The sequence below is a fragment of the Theropithecus gelada genome, chromosome 2 (assembly GCF_003255815.1).
Source record: "Theropithecus gelada isolate Dixy chromosome 2, Tgel_1.0, whole genome shotgun sequence".
Taxonomy (NCBI): domain Eukaryota; kingdom Metazoa; phylum Chordata; class Mammalia; order Primates; family Cercopithecidae; genus Theropithecus; species Theropithecus gelada.
Genome location: NC_037669.1, coordinates 89,309,750 through 89,328,461, shown reverse-complemented (window position 1 = coordinate 89,328,461; position 18,712 = coordinate 89,309,750). Strand labels below are relative to the sequence as shown.

The following is an 18,712-nucleotide window of genomic DNA, read 5'->3' as shown; positions in this document are numbered from 1 at the left end:
AAAAAAAAAAAAAAAAAAAAAAAAAAGAAAGTGGACCTTGCCTTGTTTCTGATCTTGGGAGGAAAATATATACATTCTTTCACCACTAATTAATGTTAACTATAGGTTTTTTTTTTTTTTTTGAGACGGAGTCTTGCTCTGTCTCTGAGGCTGGAGTGCAGTGCCATGATGTCAGCTTAGTGCAGCCTCCGCCTCCTGAGTTCAAGCAGTCCTTCCACATCAGCCTCCCGAATAGCTGGGACTACAGTATGCCTGGTGAATTTTTGTATTTTTAGTAGAGATGGGGTTTCACCATGTTGGCCAGACAGGTCTTGAACTCCTGGCCTCAAGTGATCTGCCCACCTTGACCTCCCAGAGTGCTGGGATTACAGGCATGAGCCACCGCTCCCAGCCAGCTGTAGCTTTTTTTGTAGGTGCTTTCTATCAGGTTGAGGAAATTTTCTGTTTTGGTGTTTCCAAGAATTTTATTTTTATCATGAATATGTGTTGAATTTTGCCATATTTATTTTCTGCATTAATTGATATGATAATATGATTGTTTTCTTTAAACTATTAATGTGGTAGATTACATTGATTTTTCTGAATATTGAAGATGAATTGCATCCTTAGAATAACCCTCACAATGCCTAACTCTTACATATTACTGAATTATATGTAGTAATAATTGATTAGGCATATTTATACGTATATTCATGAGGAATATTAGTCTGTGATTTTTTATATTGTCTTTGTTCAATTTGGGTATCAGGGTAGTACCAGCTTTTAAAAATGTATTGAAGAATATTGTTTTCTTTTATTCTTTTTAAAATTTTCTTAGAGACAGGGTCTCACTCTGTCACCCAGGCTGGCATGCGGTGGTGTGATCATAGGTCACTGCAGCCTTGAACTCCTGGTCTTAAGTGATCCACCTTAGCCTCCCAAGTAACTGGGATTACAGGCACATGCCACTGCACCTGAATAATTTTTAAACTTTTTAATAGAGATGGGGTTTCTACAAAATGCCCAGGCTGATCTCAAACTCCTGGGCTCAAGCCATCTTCCTGCCTCTGCCTCTGAAAGTTCTGGGATTACAGGTGTGAGCCACTGTGCCTGGCCCTCTTCTGTTATTCTGTGGTAGAGATTTGGTAGAATTAGAGCTAATTCTTCTGCAGTCATTTGGTAGAATTTAGCAGTGAAGCCATCTGGGGCTGCAGAGTTTTTAGGAGTTTTCAAAATATAAATTAAAATTTCTTAATAGTATATAGGACGTTCAAATTATCTATTTTAGATTGAGTGAGTTGTGGTAGTTGGTGTTTTTCAAGGAATTGGTCTATTTCCTGTAAGTTGTCACATTGATGTGTGTGGAGATTTTTATAGTATTTTTAAAATAAACATTTTGATATCTGTGGGATCTGTAATGATACCCTGTTTCTTTCCTGATACTGATAATTTGCATCTTCTCTATTTTCTTCTTTGCCTGACTGGAAATCAATTGATTATATATATATTGTCCAGTACCAGCTTTATATTTCATTGATTTTCTCTGTTTCTTTTCTGTTTTCAATTTTATTGATTTCTACATTGTATTCCTTCTTTCTGCTTGCTTCAGTTTTATATTTCTCTATTTTTTCTAATTTCTTGAGGTGGGAGCTTAGATTATTGATTTGAAACTTTTCTTCTTTAATATGTGTATTTAGCTGTCATAAAATTTCCTTTCAGCACTGCTTTATGTGTGTTCCATAAATTCTGTTATATTGTATTGTCATTTTCATTCAGTTTGGTATAATTTTTTATTTGCCTTGAGAATTTCTTTTTGCATGGATTACTTAGAGTATATTGTTTTGTTTCTAAACGTTTAGAAATTTTTTTTTGTTACCAATTTTTCGTTTCAATGCATTGTGGTTGGAGAAAATATTCCATGTACGATTTCATTTCTTTTAATCTTATGTTTTTTTTCCCCTAAGATATGATCTTTCTTGGTGTATGTCCTCTTGGTGTATGTCCTTGGTGTACACACTTGAAGTGAAAGTATATTTTGCTTTTGTTAGGTGGCTATTCAATGACTGTTGCTAGATCCTGTTGGTTGTTAGTGTTGTTGAGTTTTTCTTTATCATTGCTGATTTTCTGTCTAGTTCTATACCTCTCTGTAATTGTGGGTTTACCTATTTTTATTCCTGTCAGTGTTACTTCATATATTTTGTAACTTTTGTTTGGTGCATACACATTGATAATTGCTATGTCTTGGTGGTTAATCCTGTGTCATTAAATAAGGTATCTTTTTGTGTTTTGTAATTTTTTCTTTTTTGCTTTGGAGTCCACTTTATCTGATATTAACCACTGCTTTTTTTGATTAATTTTTGTGTAACATATCCTGCTGTCCTTTTACACTCAGCTAGCTTGTATCACTGTATTTAGAATGAGTTATTTTGTGGACTCCATATAGGTTGGTCATATCTACCTGTATACTCTTGCCTGTCTCTGTCTTTGAGTGCATTTATATAATTTACATTTAGTGTAATTATTGATGTATTAGGATTTAAGTCTGCCATTTTATTTTGTTATGTTCTGTTCCCGTTTTCTCTATAAAATAATTTTTTATTTTTCTCTTTTCTTTGTCCTGCCTTCTTGTGGTTTAATTGAAATTTTGAAAAGAATTCCATTTTCACATGTACACATGTCTAGATATATAGTGTTTTTGAATGTATCCCTTTGTAGAGCTCTTTTAGTAGTTACCCCTAGGCTTATATCATATATGCAGAACTTATAGTCAGCTGTTGTTGTCATTTTTTCCAATGGAGTAAATTATAGAAACGTTATCTTCTTTTATATCACTTTACCTCTTTGATAATATAATTGTATCAGTTATTTTTCTACATAAACTAAGAATCATATAAGTTAGTACTATAGTTTTTGCTTCAACCATCAAATCTAATTAAGAAAATTCAAGAGAAAAATGAAAGTCTATTATATTTACCCATGGATTTGCTTACATTTTTTTCTTTTTAGTGTAGTTCCATGGTTTTTTGTTTTATCATTTTCTTTCTGCTTAGAGAATTTTCTTTCACCTTTATTTTTAGGGTATTTCTGTTGGTGACAAATTATTTTCATTTTCCTTCATCTGAAAATGTTTTGATTTCTCTTCCATGCCTGAAATGTATTTTTGGTAGATATAAGATTCTAGATTGACAATGCTTTCCTTTCAGCATTTGACAAATGTGCTACTTCCTTCTGTCTTCTATATTTTCAGTGAAAATTATAGGAATTTGTATTTTAAATATTTTATACGTATTTTTCAAAAATCTAGAATGTAAAATACATGTAACATTTACCATGAGTGACGTTTAGTACATTCATAATGTTTTACAAACATCACCGTTATTATGCTCCAAAATGTTTTCATTTCCACAAACAGAAACTTCCAAGCCCCTTAAGCAGTCACGTTTTTTCATCCTCCTGCTCCTGACAACCATTTGACTTCTTTCTGTCTCTGTGTATTTGCCTATTCTGAATATTTCGTGTACATGAAATTATGTAATAGGTGTCTTTTGCATCTGTCTTCTTTCATTCAGCATATTGTTTTCTGAGTTCGTTCATGTACATTCCTTTTTATGACTGAATAATGTTTCACTGCAAGTATACACCATTCTTTTTTTTTTGTTTTTGAGATGGAGTCTCGCTCTGTCTCCCAGGCTGGAGTGCAGTGGCGCCATCTCACCTTACTGCAACCTCCACCTCCTGAGTTCAAGCGATTCTCCTGTCTCAGCCTCCTGAGTAGCTAGGATTACAGGCACCCGCCACCATGCCCAGCTAATTTTTGTATTTTTAGTAAAGACAGGATTTTGCCATTGCTGGCAAAGCTGGTCTCAAACTCCTGACCTCAGGTGATCTGCCCGCATTGGCCTCCCAAAGTGCTGAGATTACAGGCGTGAGCCACCGTGCCCGGCTGGATATATACCATTCAATAATATGAACAGCTCATTTATTTATCAGTTGATGGACATTTGGGTTGTCAACGGCTTTTGGCTATTGTGACTGGTGCTGCTATCTTCTATGGTTTCGATGAAAAATTAATTAATATAATTTTTTTCACTATAGGTAAAGTGTTGTTTCTCTCTTGTCAATTTTTTCTTTGCCCATAGTATTCCAAAATGACTATGTTGTAACTTGTTGTGTATTTCCTTGGTTTTCTTCCTGCTTGGGATTCATTCAACTTCTTGAATGTGTACCTTTATGTCTTTTTCCAAATTTGGAAGTTTCGTGTCATTTTTTTAAATTTTACATTTCAAATTAGACTTTATTTTTTAAAGAGTTTTAGGTTTCCAGAAATATTGTGCAGAAAGTACAGGCTTTTCGTCTCCACCCCCCACTTCAGTTTTCCTATTATTAACATCCTGCATTAGTGTGGAACATTTGTTATAATGGATGAACCAGTATTGATACACTATTAATATTATTATTTACATTAGGGTTTACTCTTTGTGTTGTACAGTCCTAAGGGTTTTACCAAATGCATAGTGTTATGTAGCTGTTGTTACAGTACCATGCAGAATAGTTTCACTGCCCTAACAATGCCCTTGTGTGCCACCTGTTCATCCTTTCCCACTTCCCCTAGGAACCTTGGCAACAACTGTTTTTTTTACTGTCTCTATGGTTTTGCTTTTTCTAGAATATCATATAGGTGGAGTCATACAGTATGTAGCCTTTCAGATTGATTTCTTTCACTTAGCAATATGCAGTTAATGTTTTCCCTATGTTTTTGTGGCTTTATAGCTCATTTCTTTTTATTGCTGAATCATATTTCATTGTATGGATGTGCTACAGTTTGCTTATCCATTCACCTGTTGAAGGACATCATAGTTGCTTCCAAGTCTTGGCATTTATGAAGAAAAATGCTATAAGCTTTTGTATGCAGTTTTTTTGTATGGACATCAAATTTTCAACTCATTTGAGTAAATACTTAGGAGTGTAATTACTGGATCATATGGTAAGGCTATGTTTAGTTTTGTATGAAACTGCCAGAGTGTCTTTTAAAGTGACCATACCATTTTGTATTCCTACCAGCAATGAATGAGGTTGCGTCACATCCTCACTAGTATACCATTATTTCTTCATGTACTTTTTCAGTCCAACTGTCCCGTGGGGCAGTTCTGATACCACCAGAGAAGGCTGATGGAGGGAGTCCTATTAATGCTGGTTAGGGGTGTAAGTCCAGATAATCCAGGCAATCTCCACTGCCACTGTGTGGTGGGAGCTTGTTACTAGCTACTGGAGAAGGTTTTCGGGTCCCCAAACAGCCAGCCACCTCTTATGCTACCCCAGTATGGGTCTGAGTGCTTCGTTACTGCCTGATGATGGTGAAAGTCTAGTATCTCCAATTGACCTTGCTTGTGTGGGTGGGGATTAGGTCACAGTTTTTTGGAGTTGGGGGCAGAAAGGGGTGCTGTTTGACAGCAGTATAGTGGTTATTGTTTAAAAGTTTTCTGTCTTAACAGGATGACCTTTTCCTGGTTCTTTGGCTAGAGAGAGCAAGTTTTTGTTGGAGTTTCTTTCTGTCTGTGCCTGTTGATGCTTCCAGGTTTCCAGCTTCTTCACTTTCAAATAGCCTGATATATATGCAAAAAGATAAACTAGGGAATTCACCACTATGTTTTTTTGTGTCTCCCACAATCCCTAGTTGGTCTGCCTTCTTCTCTCTACCTTTCAGAATATTTTTATTTTGGTTATGTATGTATATATATTCCAGAGTTTTTAGGTATGCACTAGGTGTTTATTTGGAGGAATACTGAAATGTATGTTTCTTTCATCTTCTCCGAAGTGTATGCTGAGCATGTATATTTTAAAGCTTTTTACTATCAATTCCTTTTTTTAAAAACAGATAAACAATAGTCATCATTTAGCTATGGTTACATGCGGTTGCATTTTAAATCCTTTTTTAAGTCCCTCTATTCTCCCATATTAGGATTTTACGTTAGCATATGCTCTTTTATTATGAGCCAACACACAGAATTTATTACTGTAGTCTAATTGCTTATAGCCTTCATTGGGATGATTATTGGTGGTAGTGTGGGCCACAGAGTATAAAAAATATTTAGGACGTGTGTGTGTGTGTGTGTGTTTAAGACAGGTTCTTGCTCTGTCACATAGGCTGGAGTACAGTGGTGCTATGATAGCTCACTATAGCCCCAACTTCTGGGCTCAAGCCATCCTCCCAAGTAGCTAGGACTACAGGTGTGCACCTCAGCCTCCCAAGTAGCTAGGAGTGCAGGTGTGCACCATCACACCTGGCTAACTTTTTAATTGTTTGTAGAGACAGGGTCTCCCTATGTTGCCCAGAGTAGTCATGGACTCCTGACCTTTAGCAGTCCTCCCACCTCAGCCTCCTAAAGCACTGGGATTACAAGCATGAGCCACCAAACCTGTAAGCCATTCATGTTTTATTTGAAGAGCATTTTATACATCAGGAGATGGGGTGAAACATTGATTGGAAAACTGACGTGTTTTTTTTTTTTTTTTTTTTTTTTTTTTTAAATACGCTACTTATTCTTTAGGGATTGGAATCAAATTATGGTAAATAACAAAGTAGAAACAGTTTTGGAAAGAGTAAAAGAAGACATATTTTAGAAGTTCTCGAGTTGATTCACTCCTGTGAACATTAATGTTAGCTAGAATCTGATGATTGTTTTTCCAGCTCAGAGCTAGATAATCTGTAAGTTGTTGGTTAGATGATGATACTAGTTTTGGAGATATGTGACAAGTTTTGTACATAATACTATATCTGGAGAGTGAATTGATGGACCATCTCTAATCTATAACTCTTTTAAAATTAAAATTTAAAGTTTAATTTTGCAGTGCTAAAGATCATGGTTGTCTCCTGAGGATAGATTTTGATTGCATATGGCCATGAAATTCCTATCTAATATACTTTGTACAGCTCTGCATACTTAATTGCAAAGTGGTTGCTGTAGCAGGAGATCTACTATGTTTCTGTGCTGAGATCTGATTGCTATTTTTGTATATATGAATGTTAATCACAGTTTATTTTTTCTAATGGGAAATATTTTCTCTTTTACAGGGGATCTTTCCTGCAAATTACATTCACTTGAAAAAGGCAATTGTCAGTAATAGGGGGTGAGTAATTGGCCTTACTAAATTTATTTACAATTTTTATAGGCTATAGAGGAGGATTGTTTTTCTTTTTGGTTCATAGTATAAAATATACCATTGACATGTTTTCCTGGCAAAAATGTACATGCTTTATCATGTAATTCTAAGGGAATAATGTTTTCTTAAAATACAGACAACTTTAATCTGTTTTCTTGTATACGAAAGAAGTGACGTTAGCTGTGAATTTTATAAAATAAATTAGGCATGCGGTATGTTTTAAAAAATTAAGTACTATTTTGAGCATAGTCATTCATAGGGTAGGAGTTAAAGAAAAATATGTCATTTTGTTTTTACAAAGTGAAAGAGACTTTTAAAATTTTTTATTTGCAAGTTGAAATTGAAAAAGTTTAAAGGTATACCTTAAGCATAAGAAGACAATATACAAAACGGTTTATCACAAATTTTAAAAACAAAGCAATCTCCCTAAAAAGAGACAAGAAATAAATATATCAAAGTGTTACCACTTGTTTTTGCATGTTGGGAATATGAATGAGTTTTCAAAAAATTCTTTCTCGTGTTCTGCTTTAAAAATAGTAAGTATTATAGTTTTGATTTTATTTTTCAAAATTTATTATTTTAAAACATAAATGTAGGTACTATATAATTTGTAACCAAGGTAGCTTCCTAAAGTAGAAATACTGTTCTTGACTGGAGGGTGAGTAAGCATCAGAGTAACCTTCTGGTCAGTTAGGGTTCATTCAGGAAAATAGAAACATGAGTCACTTTATGAGGTGGAATTTAATGTGGAAATTATTTACACACGTTTGAAGACTGAAAGAACAAAAGAGGAAATCCTGATGTAACCCATAGATTATAACTGCATAAAGCGGCCTACACATTAATGGTGGGGATACAAAAGATAGTGGGTTGGGGATACCGAAACCCAGGAACTCGGAAATTAGATCTAGAGACACTGGAGCTCAGAAATTTGAGGAGGAAATATCAAATAGCTACTGTTGGTATGTGTAAAGAAGGTGGTAATGAGGCTGTTTTGGGGAATGCCAAAAGCAACTGGAGGCTGGAACCAATTTTCACTGAAAGAACTTGTTTACAGGAACAGCAGGAAACACACTTCTTTACCTTCTTTTCCTCAGTATCTTTCTAATGCTCCCAGCTGGCAATGGAGACTGCAAAACACAGCTTGTGGATTTTAGCCTCATGATTAGTACTTAGAAGAATAGATTTGGAGATGATAGTTATTATTAATTGTCTTGTATGCCTTCCAATATAAAATTTGTGTTGGGGAAATAGTAAGAATATAACTTGGAAGATTCTGATATGAATCCACAACTAGCATACTTCTTATTCTTCTCCTTCTCCTTTTACAAAACATGTTAAAGCCATAAGGACATAAAAAAGAAAAACAACTTATACATCTCATGTTTATGAACCTTTGCGGCAAATAATCTGCCATCTCAAGTTTATAAGTAAGGACTATCAGAAGTATCGAGCCTGGATAGAAGTGTGAGAAAAGGAAAAGAGAGTATTTCGACTTGGGATTAGCAAAGCATGTATTTTGGAAAGTGCTTAAAAACATTTTCTGAATGTGAATGGCTTATCACAAAATTCAGAAATAATATCCTTGATTTATCAGTAATGAGGCTGATCAGAGCTGAAAGTGGGCAGAAGCTATGAGGGACCAAGATGAGAAAAGGAGATATAGATAGTATCTAGGGATTCTGAAATAGAGTGCCTTAGAAAATACCAGCAAAATAATACACTTTCTGATGATAAGGAACTTACCCTAAGTTCATGAGTCATATGTCCCATTTATAATAGTTACAAAGGACATTGGGGAACACTTTGCTAGCAGAAGAATCCCCACCTGGATTCAGTTTGCTTCAGGAAAGTAGAAGTGTTGTGGCTGTACATAAAATTACACACAGAGAAGCCATATTTGCTGGAAGTGGGATGTAAATCTTAGAAAGCTATTTAGAATTTACTTCCATATCCAAATGTCCAGTAAGTTGGTGGTCCAGAATAAAAATTTTAAAATCTGGAGAAAATATTAAAAAACAATTGTCTACAGGCACTGGAGAACAATTGGTTGGGCAAGACCAATCTTGAGGGGCTGTGATCTTTGATGGAAGGGATGTGCACAAGGAGAGATTAATGTTTACTTTGGCCTTTTTCTCCAGAGAATTTTTCATTTTACTATGTTGTAGTGGAATAGAACCCAACCAGAAAGTAGTAGTCTTTCATGACATCAGCAATTTGGCAGAATAAGAAGTTTCAGCTCTCATCTCCCTACAGAAACACAGATTTAACAATGGTATACCAAGAAAAATACCTTTATAAGAGGTCCAGTATCCAGTGAAGAAGTTGCAGTACTCCAGAGGAGCACAAAACAGAGAGTAGACACATTGAAATGGCTAAGAAGAGCAATTTCACTCTTAGCTTTGTCAGTCCCTTCTCCCAGCTGGTTAAGAGAGAATTTGTCCCAGACTGTGACTCCTCCAGTGGGGCAAAGAACAAGTGGACTGTACAACAAACATCTCTAGCATTTGTGGGTGCTGCTTGAATGACCTCTTTCTATCCCACCTCACCCAGAGTGCTGGAGTAGCCAGCATAATTTAAACTTGCGGGGGAAGCTAAGAACAAAGAAAGGGAGTGAGAGGCTCACTGCAGCTTGCTTGTCTCTGCAAGATTGGAAAAAGTGCACAACCCTCAGATTTCTGTAGGAGGGAGGGAGAGGAGTGGGAGCAGTAGCCCATCATTTCAGTGCCTCACTCTAGAGAAAAGTGGAGGGCAGGCAACTGTGGCCAGTAGAGCTCTGCAGGGTTGGGAGAAGGTGCATATCTGTGAATCTTCTGCTTCAGAAGGGAATGAGAAGAATGAAGCATGCATCCTGGAATTTTAGAGTACTGCCCTAGGGAAAAGAGATGGGCCTCTTACTGTGGCCATCATTTCTTTGTGAGATTGGGAGAAGGCACACAACCCTGAGACTGTCAGGATGGATGGTGGAATGAAGTGCGTACATTCATAGAAGAGATTTGAGAGGTTCCCAGAATCTGGTTGAGCTGATTGGTTGAGGGTCTTTGTCTATTGAAGTCAGTCCATAAAGACTGGGAGGAGTGGTTGTTTCTTCAAATGTACAGGCCCCAGAGCAAAGCTGCAAGGAAGATGAAGAATCAGGAATGCATGACACAATCAAAGGAACAAAATAAATATTCAATAACAGATCCTAAAGAAAAGGAGTTCTATAAATTGCCTACAAGACAACTCAAAATAATAGTCTTAAAGATGACTTAACTAAATGAGTTACGAGAGAACACAGATAGACAACTAAATTAAATGAGGAAAATGAAAAGTGAAAATCATGAGAATACCAACAAAGAGATAGAAACCATAAGAAAGCGAAGAACCAAACAGAAATTCTGGAGCTGAAGAATACAATAAATAATACAAAAATTCTATAGAGAACTTCAACAGCATTCTTGATCAAATAGAGGAGCGAGTCAACTTGAAGATAGGTCATTTGAAATGATTCATTCAGAGAATCAAAAAGGAGAAAGAGTGAAGAAATCCTAAGAAACTAAAAGGACACCATCAAGCAAACCAATATGCTCAATATGGGATTATCAGAAGGAGGGCAAGAGAGAGAGGAAGAGGGAGAGCAGGAAGAGAAATGAGCAGGAAACTTACAGTGGCTGAAAACTTCCCAGATCTGGGGAGGGAAATGAACATTGATCCTTGAAGTCCAAACAACCCTTTAAGAGGAATCCATGCTAAGACGCATTGTGGTCAAATTGCCAAACGTCAAAGAGAATTTTGAAAGTAGCAAGATGAAAAGGACTTGTCTTATATAAGAGAACTTCCATAAATCTGCTGTTAGCAGATTTCTCAGCCAAAACCTTATAGACCAGAAGGGAGCAGGATGATATATTTAAAATACTGAAGGAAACAAAAAAACTGTCAACCAGTACCCAGCAAAACTGTCCTTCAGAAATGAAGTAGAGAGAAAGGCTTTCCCAGATAAACAAAAGCTGAAGGAGTTCATCACCACTAGACCTGCCTTATAAAAAAATGCTAAAAGGAGTTCTTTGAGTTGAAACAAAATGATGCTACACAGCAACAAGAAAGCATACAAAAGTACACAATTCACAGGCAAGGGCAAATATATACACATATACAGAATATTTGAATACTGTAAAGATAGTATATAAACAATTTTAGTCTAAGAGTTAAAAGACAGCAGTATTAAGAATATAACTACAAAAACTTGTTAGTAGATGCACAATATAAAATATGTAAATTGTGTCATAAACAATAAAACATTTGTTGTGGGAATTAAAGTTGTCAGGTTTTTGTTTTTGATTTTTTTTTACAGCATGCAAATCTTTTAAGTTTAGCAAATATTAATTACTTTTAAGGGAACTATGAATAATGATTGGTTCTGTTTACATAGTTGGTTAATTAAGCTTTATTCTTACATATTCTTCCCTTCTGTTAGGTCACACAACTCTTAAGTGTTAAAACAATGTTCTGTTGAATTCTAGGTCTCCCAGCTGTTTTTGACTATTTGGTCACAATTCCAAATTGTTATTCTGACTGCTAAGTGATTTATTTTCAAAGTATTCCTCCAGTAATGTTAAAGGTCTAGTTTCTACCACTTCTTCTATTAAAGAAAATTTTAATTTTTTTTTATCAGTTGGGATAAAAGCTTCAAACAAAAAACATCAGAAATGAATCACATAAAAAAGTAATCTTAGTTTTTATTTCAACATCCATATGAAATGCTTAGTTACCTTTATTTTTCCTTTTTTTTTTTAAAGTTTGAAAAACTATTTTTTCCTTCAACTTTTATTTTAACTTCCAGGGTATAGGGTTCCAGAATGTGCGGGTTTGTTACATAGGTAAATGTGTACCATGGTGGTTTGCTGCACAGATCAACCCATCACCTAGGTATTAAGCCCAGCATTCATTAGCTATTCTTTTTTCTTTTTTTTTTAAGGAAATTATATTTATTCAGGCCTGAGCATTGCAATGGAAGTATGCAGGCCATCATAAACTGTGTGCCCATGTGCATGCTCAGGGAGGTAAGGGGATACAAAGATTTTTTTTTTTAATTTTTTTTGGTTATACTTTAAGTTCTGGGATACATGTGCAGAATGCGCAGGTTTGTTACATAGGTATACATGTGCCATGGTGGTTTGCACCATCAACCCATCATCTACATTAGGTATTTCTCCTAATGCTATCCCTCCCCTACCTCCCCACCGCCTGACAGGCCCCAGTATGTGATGTTTTCCTCTTCATGTCCATGTGTTCTCATTGTTTAACTCTCACTTTTGATTGAGAACATGTGGTGTTTGGTCTTCTGTTCCTATGTTAGTTTGCTGAGAATTATGGCTTCCAGCTTCATCCATGTCCCTGCAAAGGACATTAACTCATCCCTTTTTTATGGCTGCATAGTATTCCATGGTGTGTATGTGCCACATTTTCTTTATCAGGTCTATCATTGATGGGCATTTGGGTTGGTTAGTTGGTTCCAAGTTTTTGCTGTTGTGAGCAGTGCTGCAATAAACATACGTGTGCATTTGTCTCTATAGTAGAATGGTTTATAATCTCTTGGGTATATACCCAAGGGATTGCTGGTTCAAATTATATTTCTGGTTCTAGATCCTTGAGGAATCGCCGCACTGTCTTCCACAATGGTTGAACTAATTTACACTCCCACGAACAATGTAAAAGTGTTCCTATTTCTCCACATCTTCTCCAGCACCTGTTGTTTCCTGACTTTTTAAGGATCACCATTCTAACTGGCATGAAACGGTATCTCATTGTGGTTTTTATTTGCATTTCTCTAATAATCAGTGATGATGAGTTGTTTTTCATATGTTTATTGGCCAATAAATGTCTTCTTTTGCGAAGTCTCTGTTCATATACTTTGCCCACTTTTTGATGGGCTTCTTGTAAATTTGTTTAATCTTTGTAGATTCTGGATATTAGCCCTTTGTCAGATGGAGAGATTGCAAACATTTTCTCCCATTCTGTAGGTTGCCTGTTCACTCTGATGGTAGTTTCTTTTGCTGTGCAGAAGCTTTTCAGTTTAATTAGATGCCATTTGTCAGTTTTGGCTTTTGTTGCCATTGCTTTTGGTGTTTTAGTCATGAAGTCTTTGCCCATGCCTCTGACCTGAATGGTATTGCCTAGGTTTTCTTCTAGGGTTTTTATGGTTTTAGGTCTTAGGTTTAAGTCTTTAATCCATCTTGAGTGAATATTTGTATAAGGTTCTGTAAGGAAGGGATCCAGCTTCAGTTTTCTGCATATGGCTAGCCAGTCTTCCCAACACCATTTATTAAGTAGGGAATCCTTTCCCCATTGCTTGTTTTAGTCAGGTTTGTCAAAGATCAGATGATTGTAGACATGTGGTGTTAATTCTGAGGCCTCTGTTCTGTTCCATTGGTCTATATATCTGTTTTTATACTACTACCTTGCTGTTTTGGTTAATGTAGACTTGTAGCACAGTTTGAAGTCAGGTAATGTAATGTCTCCAGCTTACTATACGGGCTCTTTTTTGGTTCCATATTAAATTTAAAGTACTTTTTTCCTAAACTGTGAAGACAGTCAGTGGTAGCTTGATGGGGATAGCATTGAATCTATAAATTACTTAGGGCAGTATGGCCATTTTCATAATGTTGATTCTTCCTATCCATGAGCATGGAATGTTTTTCCATTTGTTTGTGTCCTGTCTGATCTCCTTGAGCAGTGGTTTGTAGTTCTTCTTGAAGAGATCCTTCACATCCCTTGTAAGTTGTATTCCTAGGTATTCTATTCTCTTTTAGCAATTCTGAATGGGAGTTCACTCATGATTTGTCTGTTTGTCTATTATTGGTGTATAGGAATACTTGTGATTTTTACACATTGATTATGTGTCCTGAGAGTTTGCTGAAGTTGCTTATCAGGTTAAGGAGATTTTGGGCTGACACAATGGAGTTTTCTAAATACACCGTCATGTAATCTGCAAACAGAGACAATTTGACTTCCTCTCTTTCTATCAGAATATCCTTTATTTGTTTCTCTTGCTTGATTGCCCTGGCCAGAACTTCCAATACTATGTTGAGTAGGAGTGGTGAGAGAGGGCATCCTTGTGTTGTGCCAGTTTTCAAGAGGAATGCTTTCAGCTTTTGCCCGTTCAGTATGACATTGACCGTGGGCTCATAAATAGCTCTTATTATTTTGAGATACTTTCAATCAATATAGTTTATTGAGTGTTTTTAGCATGAAGGGGTGTAGAATTTTATTGGACACCTTTTCTGCCTCTATTGAGATAATCATGTGGTTTTTATCATTGGTTCTGTTTATGGGATGAATTATGTTTATTGATTTGTGTATGTTTTTTTTTTTTTTTTGAGACGGAGTCTCGCTCTGTCGCCCAGGCTGGAGTGCAGTGGCCGAATCTCAGCTCACTGCAAGCTCCACCTCCCGGGTTTACGCCATTCTCCTGCCTCAGCCTCCCGAGTAGCTGGGACTATAGGCGCCCGCCACCTCGCCTGGCTATTTTTTTGTATTTTTTAGTAGAGACGGGGTTTCATCGTGTTAGCCAGGATGGTCTCGATCTCCTGACCTTGTGATCCTCCCGTCTCGGCCTCCCAAAGTGCTGGGATTACAGGCTTGAGCCACCGCGCCCGGCCTGATTTGTGTATGTTGAACCAAGCTTGCATCCCAGGGATGAAGCCGACTTGATCATGATCGATAAGCTTTTTGATGTGCTGCTGGATTTGGTTTGCCAGTATTTTATTGAGGATTTTCACATAGAAGTTTATCAGGTATATTGGCCTGAAGTTTTCTTTTTTTGTGTGTGTCTCTGCCAGGTTTTGGTATCAGGATGATGCTGGCCTCATAAAATGAGTTAGGGAGGAGTCACTCTTTTTCAGTTTTTTGGAATGGTTTTAGAAGGAAAGGCACCAGCTCCTCTTTGTATTCCTGATAGAATTTGGCTGAGAATCTGTCTGGTCCTGGGCTTTTATTGGTTGGTAGGCTATTAATTACTGCCTCCATTTCAGAACTTGTTATTGGTCTATTCAGGGATTTGACTTCTTCCTGGTTTAGTGTTGGAAGGGTGTATGTGTCCAGGAATTTATTAGTTTCTTCTAGATTGTCTAGTTTATTTGCATAGAGGTGTTCATAGTATTCTCTGATGGTAGTTTGTATTTCTGTGTGATCAGTGGTGATACCCCCTTTATCACTCTTTATTGTGTCTGCTTGATTCTTCTCTTCTTTATTAGTCTGGCTAGCAGTCTACCTGTTTTGTTAATCTGTTCAAAAAACCAGTTTCTGGATCCATTGATTTTTTGAAGGGGTTTTCGTGTCTCTTTCTCCTTCATTTCTGCTCTGATCTTAGTTATTTCTTGTCTTCTGCTAGCTTTTGAATTTGTTTGCTCTTGCTTCTGTAGTTCCTTTAATTTTGATGTTAGGGTGTCGATTTTAGATCTTTCCTGCTTTCTCTCTGGGCATTTAGTGCTGTAAATTTCCCTCTACACACAGCTTTTAGTGTGTCCCAGATATTCTGGTATATTGTGCCTTTGTTCTCTGGTTTCAAAGAACATCTTTATTTCTGCCTTCATTTCATTACTTACCCAGTAGTCATTCAGGAGCAGGTTGTTCAGTTTCCATGTAGTTGTGTGGTTGTGAGTGAGTTTCTCAATCCTGAGTTCCAATTTGATTGCACTGTGGTCTGAGAGACTGTTATGATTTCTGTTCTTTTGCATTTGCTGTGGAGTGTTTTACTTCCAATTATGTGGTCGATTTCAGAATAAGTGTGATGTGGTGCTGAGAGAAACGTATATTCTGTTGATTTGGGATGGAGAGTTCTGTAGATGTCTGTTAGGTCCTCTTGGTCCAGAGCTGAGTTCTAGTCCTGAATATCCTTGTTAATTTTCTGTCTCGTTGATCTGTCTGTTATGGACAGTGGGATGTTAAAGTCTCCCACTGTTACTGTGTGGGATTCTAAGTCTCTTTGTAGGTCTCTAAGAACTTGCTTTATGAATCTGGGTGCTTCTGTATTGGGTGCATGTATATTTAGGATAGTTAGCTCTTCTTGTTGCATTGATCTCTTTACGATTATGTAATGGCCTTCTTTGTCTCTTTTGATCTTTGTTGGTTTAAAGTCTGATTTATCAGAGACTAGGATTGCAACTCCTGCTTTTTTTTGCTTTCCATTTGCTTAGTAAATATTCCTCCATCCCTTTATTTTGAGCCTATTGTGTCTTTGCACCTGAGATGGATCTCCTAAATACAGCACACTGATGGATCTTGACTCTTTGTCCAGTTTGCCAGTCTGTCTTTTAATTGGGGCATTTAGCCCATTTACATTTAAGGTGAATGTTGTTATGTGTGAATTTGATCCTGTCATTATGATGCTAGCTGGTTATTTTGCCTGTTACTTGATGCAGTTTCTTCATATCGTCGATGGTCTTTACAATTTGTTATGTTCTTGCAGTGACTGGTACCAGTTTTTCCTTTCCGTATTTAGTGCTTCCTTCAGGAGCTCTTCTAAGGCAGGCCTGGTGGTGACAAAAATCTCTCAGCAGTTGCTTGTCTGTAAAAGATTTTATTTCTCTTTCACTTATGAAGCTTAGTTTGGCTGGATGTGAAAATCTGGGTTGCAAATTCTTTTCTTTAAGAATGTTGAATATTGCCCCCGACCCCTGCAACTCTCTTCTGGCTTGTATGGTTTCTGCAGAGAGATCCGCTGTTAGTCTGATAGGCTTCCCTTTGTGGGTAACCCGATCTTTCTCTCTGACTGCTCTTATGTTTTTTTTCCTGCATTTCAACTTTGGTAAATCTGATAATTATGTGTCTTGGGGTTAGTCTTCTTGAGGAGTATCTTTGTGGTGTGTGGTGGTCTCTGTATTTTCTGAATTTGAATGTTGGCCTGTCTTGCTAGGTTGGGGAAAAGTTCTCCTGGATAATATCCTGAAGAGTGTTTTCCAACTTGATTCCATTCTCCCCATCACTTTCAGGTACACCAATCAAATGAAGGTTTGGTCTTTTCACATAGTCCCATATTTCTTGGAGGCTTTGTTCTTTTATTTTCATTCTTTTTTCTCTTATCTTCTCACTTTATTTCATTAAGTTGATCTTCAATCTCTGATATCCTTTCTTCCACTTGATCAGTTCGGCTGTTGATATATGTGTATGCTTCACGAAGTTCTTGTGCTGTGTTTTTTAGTTCCATGAGGTCATTTATGTTCTTCTTTAAACTGGTCATTCTGGTTAGCAATTCTTCTAACCTTTTTTCAAGGTTCTTAGCTTCCTTGCATTAGGTTAGAACATGCTCCTTTAGCTCGGAGGAGTTTGTTATTACCCACCTTCTGAAGCCTACTTCTGTCAATTTGTCAAACTCATTCTCCATCCAGTTTTGTTCCCTTGGTGGCGAGGAGTTGGGATCCTTTGGAGGAGAATAGACATTCTGATTTTTGGAATTTTCAGCCTTTTTGCTCTGGGTTTTCCTCGTCTTTGTGGATTTATTTGCCTTTGGTGTTTGATGTTGGTGACCTTTGGATGGGGTTTCTGTGTGGACCTCCTTTTTGTTAATGTTGGTGCTATTCCTTTCTGTTTGTTAGTTTTCCTTCTAATGGTTAGGCCCCTCTGCTGCATGTGTACTGGAGTTTGCAGGAGGTCCACTCCAGACCCTGTCCCTGTTTGCCTGGGTATCACCAGTGGAGGCTGCAGAACAGCAAAGATTGCTGCCTGTTCCTTCCTCTGGAAACTTTGTCCCAGAGGGGCACCCACCATATGCCAGCCGGAGCTCTCCTGTATGAGGTGTCTGTTGCTCCCTGTTGGGAGGTGTCTCCCAGTCAGGAGGCACGGGGTCAGGGACCCACCTGAGGAGGCAGTCCATCCCTTGGCAGAGCTTGAGCAATATGCTGGGAGATTCGCTGCTCTCTTCAGAACTGACAGGCTGGAACATTTAAGTCTGCTGACGCAGTACCCACAGCTGCCCCTTCCCCCAGGTGCTCAGTCCCAGAGAGATTGGAGTTAGATCTATAAGCCCCTGACTGGGGCTGCTGCCTTTCTTCTAGAGATGCCCTGCCCAGAGAGGAGGAATCCTGAGAGGCAGTCTGGCTACAGTGGCTTTGGTGAACTGCAGTGGGCTTTGCCCAGTTCGAACTTCCTGATGACTTTGTTTACACTGTGAGGGGAAAACCGCATGCTCAAGCCTCAGTGATGGTAGATGCCCCTCCTCACACCAAGCTCAAGTGTCCCAGGTCAACTTCAGACTGGTGTGCTGGCAGCAAGAATTTCAAGACAGTGGATCTTAGCTTCCTTGGCTCCATGGGGGTGAGATCCACTGAGGTGGACCCTCGGTTCTCTGGCTTCAGCCCCCTTTCCAGAGTAGTGAACGGTTTTGTCTTGCTGGCGTTCCAGGCGCCACTGGAGTATGAAAAAAATATGCTGCAGCTAGCTCAGTGTCTGCTCAAATGGCCACCTAGTTTTGTGCTTGAAACACAGGTCCCTGGTGGCATAGGTACCCGAGGGAATCTTCTGGTATGTGGATTGCAAGGACCGTGGGAAAAGTGTAGTATCTGGGCCGGAGTGCACTGTTCCTCAAGGCACAGTC

At 37.7% G+C, this 18,712-nt stretch overlaps 1 protein-coding gene across 1 annotated transcript in view; it reads left to right on the top strand.

Moving 5' to 3' along the window:
* Nucleotides 1–18,712, top strand: part of DOCK3 (dedicator of cytokinesis 3) — a 682,478-nt gene that overhangs the window by 180,533 nt on the left and 483,233 nt on the right. Inside the window, exon 4 of the mRNA XM_025375707.1 lies at nt 7,052–7,107. Coding sequence (XP_025231492.1) covers nt 7,052–7,107 — 56 coding nt within the window. The remainder of the gene's footprint in view (nt 1–7,051; nt 7,108–18,712) is intronic.